Source organism: Muntiacus reevesi, chromosome 2 (assembly GCF_963930625.1).
Source record: "Muntiacus reevesi chromosome 2, mMunRee1.1, whole genome shotgun sequence".
Classification (NCBI taxonomy): Eukaryota; Metazoa; Chordata; class Mammalia; order Artiodactyla; family Cervidae; genus Muntiacus; species Muntiacus reevesi.
In genome coordinates, this window is record NC_089250.1 from 268,936,039 (window position 1) to 268,939,962 (window position 3,924).

The following is a 3,924-nucleotide window of genomic DNA, read 5'->3' on the forward strand; positions in this document are numbered from 1 at the left end:
ACTGAGGCACAAGGAAGGCAGACTATTTGCTGGAGTCCCTTGGATGGGAAAGGAGGCAAGAAGGACAGTTCGAGCAGAGCTGGTGCTCTCTTAGACTTTATTTCAGGGCTTAGGGGAAGGGACAAAAACAGTGAAAAATCAACTTTCTCTACCAAGGGTAAGGTGGTGTCAACATCGTGCCGCTAGGGGGCACTGTGTGCAGGAAAAGATTCTTGGTGGGACAGGACTCCCGGGGTTGAGGGAGGGGGGGTGGGGGTGGGGGTCTAGACTCCTGGATCTGAGGGTGGAAGGCACTGGGAACCCAGATTCCTGAATTCCTTCAGCAGCTTATATTTTGGGGTTCAATTTCATGAGTCCCAGTCGCAGGAGTTAACTGGCCTGGATGGTTTTCTGTATCCAGTCCGCGAACTTGCAGAGGTTGGTGTAGACGCTTGGCACGTCAGGTTGGCCACACTGGGCTTGTCCAAAGGATACAAGGCCCTGCAGGGACCCGCTGCAGACCAGGGGGCCCCCGGAGTCACCCTGTTGTGGAGAGACAGAGAATAAAGAATCCAAAACACAGAGAGGTGGGGAAGCGCCTGACGGTCCAGCGGCTGAGAATCCCCTTTCCAAGGCAGACAACACAAATTCGACTCCTAGTGGGGGAACTGAGATCCCACGTGCGGTGGGGCAACTAACTAGAGCTGGGCAACCGACTAACGTGCCACAGCTAGAGAGACGCCTGAGCGCCACAAGCAGAGAAGCCAGCGTGTTGCAAAGAAGATCCCGCGTGATGCGACTAAGACCCGAGTCAGGCCAATAGACAGATGGACAAATAAATGAATATTAAAAACAAAACACAGAGAGGTGGAGATAGATGTGAGATCAGAAAGGAACCAAATGGAGAGAGGCAAAGACAGGCGAGAGAGGACAAAAGATAGCAACATATTCCTTAAAGGTTCCACTTCAGAGACCAGATCACACCTAATTTGGCTGCTGTTCCATCTCTGTGTCTCTCCTTCTTTTTCTCCCACTATAGCTTACTTCTCTGTCTCAGTGACTCTCAGAGTCTCTATGCATCACTGTACCTCCTGTATGTTGATTTTTGATCCTATTTCACTTTACATTTCATCTCTGTGTGTCACTGTATCTGTTTCTGTCTGGGTGTGCATGTGTGTATGTGTTTCTGCCTTATGCATCTGTCTTTATTTCTGTTTCTCACTTTCTTGCTTCTCTTTATTCCCGTGTCTATCTCTCTTTCAGTCTCTCTTCCATATCTCATTTCTCACCACGGGGTCCTTGCCCGCTCCCTTCTCCATCTCTCCCTGGATCTTCTCCCCTCTTCCCTTCCCCCGTCTCTCACATGGCAGGAGTCCTTCTGGTCCTGGCCTCCACCAGCGCAGAACATGCTGGGGTGGTACACGCGGGCATAGAGTTCACTGCAGATCTTCTCCGACACCACTGAGATATTCACGCATTGGAGCACTTTGGGCAGTCTGCCTGGGACGCAGAGCATCGGATCAGCCTCTACTGGCTGGGCGGAGAACCCCTCGGAGAAACCACACACACCCACCCTCCCGAGCTCACCATTCACCAGCCGACCCCAGCCGGAAACCAGGCAGGAATCCCCGGCGGCCGGGCACTGGGAGGCGATGCTGATGTCCTGGATGGTATCAGACGGGGGCACCGATTCTTCTAACTTAATGAGCATGAGATCATTGGCGAAAGATGGTTTGTTGTACTCTGGGTGCTGGATGGAGAGGTGGGCTTCTATCATCTGACTGCCTGGTTCTTGGTCGGCCTCAAGACTGTGCAGGCCCAGCCCAATGGTATAGGACCTGAGGGCCACGGGGTCGAGGGTGCGGGGATAGTGTGGGGACAGGTTAGTTCTGTGGCAGCCACGCCATTATCTCCATTCTTGTCTTCAACCATGACCCCATCTCCAGTCCCCTGCCCCACCCCCATCTTCCTTGCTAAGCTCTGCACTACCCAGTCATGATTTCAAATCCTAATGCACAAGTTATAATCCAGGGACAAGAACTTGCCTTAATTTACTAGATACTCAGCAGTGGAACTGAGATTTCAACCCAGGACTCTGAGTCTTTCCACAGCAAGAGCTCCCGCCTCCCTCGCAGAGCCTTCCTTGAGAGCGGCTTTCACTTTTAGTACCCGGAGACTGAACCTATGAAGCCCCCCTCCTCAGCTAACAGTGCATCCAGACCCTCCCTAGAACCCAAGCCCCGTCCTCGTCCCTCCTCCCCGCCCCACCCCCGGCCCCCGCCCTGCACTCACTTTTGGAAGCAATGCGCGGCTGACAGCACCCACTGCGGATGCACCAGGACGCCCCCGCAGAAGAATTCATTTTCCAAGAACAGGGCCGCCTGCCAGGGCTGCGAGTGCGGGCGGCAGTCCTCGCCGTTTATGATGCGGCTGCTCCCGCCCCAGGCGAGGGATCCTGAGGGCGGAGGCAGGGCTGGGGGAACCCGGCTCTGAGCCGAATCGGGGCTTCTGGGGGCGGGGCTCGGCGTGGGGGCGTGGTCAGGACTGAGCAAAAGGCCCAGAATGAAGGACACTTATTCCTAGGGAGCGTGGCCAGGTCTCTCGGGGGCGCGGCTGCGGTTGATGGGCGTGGTCGGGGCTTCTGCGGCGGTGAGGGGCCGTGGCTCAGGGTGGAAGCGGGACAGGCGGGAGTGGGGTTGGGGGCGGGGCTCTCGGTGCATGGGGGCGTGGTCAGAGCTGGGAGACAGACAGGAGGCGGGACTAGGCCTCTTGGGGGCGGAGTCACAGTGCACTGCGGTGTGTGGAGATCAGATGGGACTAGACCTCACGGTGGGCGGGTGTGGTCAGAACCTCAGGGATGGAGTCAGGGATCCTGCGGGCAGGGAGAGTCCTAGGGGCGGAGTCAAGGAGGAGTGAGGAGGCGGGGGCGGGGCCACAGTGCGGGGGGCCTTAGTTACACGGATCAGCTTCCTTGGGGTGGGTTCGGGTTCGCAGAGGTAGGATCACTTGTCGGGGGAGAGTTTCAGCTTCGAGTTCGTCACAGCCATCTCCCAGACCCACACTCCATCTCTCTCTCTCTCTCTCTCTCACACACACACACACACACACCACGGTAGGCTTGTGCACTGCTGGGGCCTCAGTCTCCCAGCACAAGCAGACCCCTCCACACAAGGTGGCAGAGGCAAGGGCCACAGAAGAAGACGCTCAGCGAGGCAGTGCCAGTATCTGTAGCCCTGGCGTCTCGCCCAGCTCGGCTCAGTCCCGTCCCCCCAGGGCAACAGAAAGCCGGCTCACAGAGCAACCACATCACACCGTCCTGATGCGGGTCCCTGGGCCTCTGAGGCCTGGAGACCCACGCAGCAGGCGCAGATTGCCCTCAATGGGTGCCTCTCCTAGAAGCATAATCTCCCTTTCAGGGGTACCCCAGGCAAGGTCTGCTGGCTCAGACGGTAAATAATCTGCCTGCAGTGCAGCAGATCTGGGTTCCATCCCTGGTTCCGGAAGACCCCCTGGAGAAGGCAATGGCTACCCACTCCAGTATTCTTGCCTGGAGAATCCCATGGACAGAGCAAAGAACAGGACACGACGGAAGCCACTAACACTTTCCGGCTCCACAGGTCCTCGCGGCTTCATCACTCAGGTCCTTCCAGCATTGTCAACGTGCAGGGTATCCAGACGCACAGGCTGTCAGAGCCGTTCCCCCAATCATGCACCGACTCTCGCGGGAACGACTGTACACGGAGGCGTGCAAAGCCACACACACACACGCTAGTACACAGGTGGCACCCATGCAGACACCCTGTGATACAAGGAATCACACGCGTGCATCCGGAAAGCAACCGTCACACCGTACTGTCATCCACGCAGCTTCAGTCAGGTCCCAGAGGACCCTGAGTCGTGCCTGCCCAGTAACAAGCCTCAGACACAATCTCACACACACACACA

At 57.0% G+C, this 3,924-nt stretch overlaps 1 protein-coding gene across 1 annotated transcript; it reads right to left on the reverse strand.

Annotated features, from left to right (window-relative positions):
• Window positions 1–263: 263 nt before the first annotated feature.
• KLK4 (kallikrein related peptidase 4) lies at window positions 264–2,329 on the reverse strand. The gene is made up of 4 exons (XM_065926632.1): window positions 2,272–2,329; window positions 1,567–1,817; window positions 1,343–1,479; window positions 264–522 (listed from the first exon to the last, which is right to left on the reverse strand). Exons 2-4 carry the CDS (start codon window positions 1,754–1,756, stop codon window positions 370–372), a joined length of 480 nt encoding a protein of 159 aa, XP_065782704.1. The 5' UTR covers window positions 1,757–1,817; window positions 2,272–2,329; the 3' UTR covers window positions 264–369.
• Window positions 2,330–3,924: the final 1,595 nt, after the last annotated feature.

Coding starts and splice junctions, on each gene's coding strand:
- KLK4 (XM_065926632.1), bottom strand. CDS start 1,756: ATGATAGAAGCCCACCTCTCCATCCAGCACCCAGAGTACAACAAACCA. Junction 1,480..1,566: donor CTGGGGTCGGCTGGTGAATG/GTGAGCTCGGGA, acceptor TCTGCGTCCCAG/GCAGACTGCCCAAAGTGCTC. Junction 523..1,342: donor ACCAGAAGGACTCCTGCCAT/GTGAGAGACGGG, acceptor TCTCCACAACAG/GGTGACTCCGGGGGCCCCCT.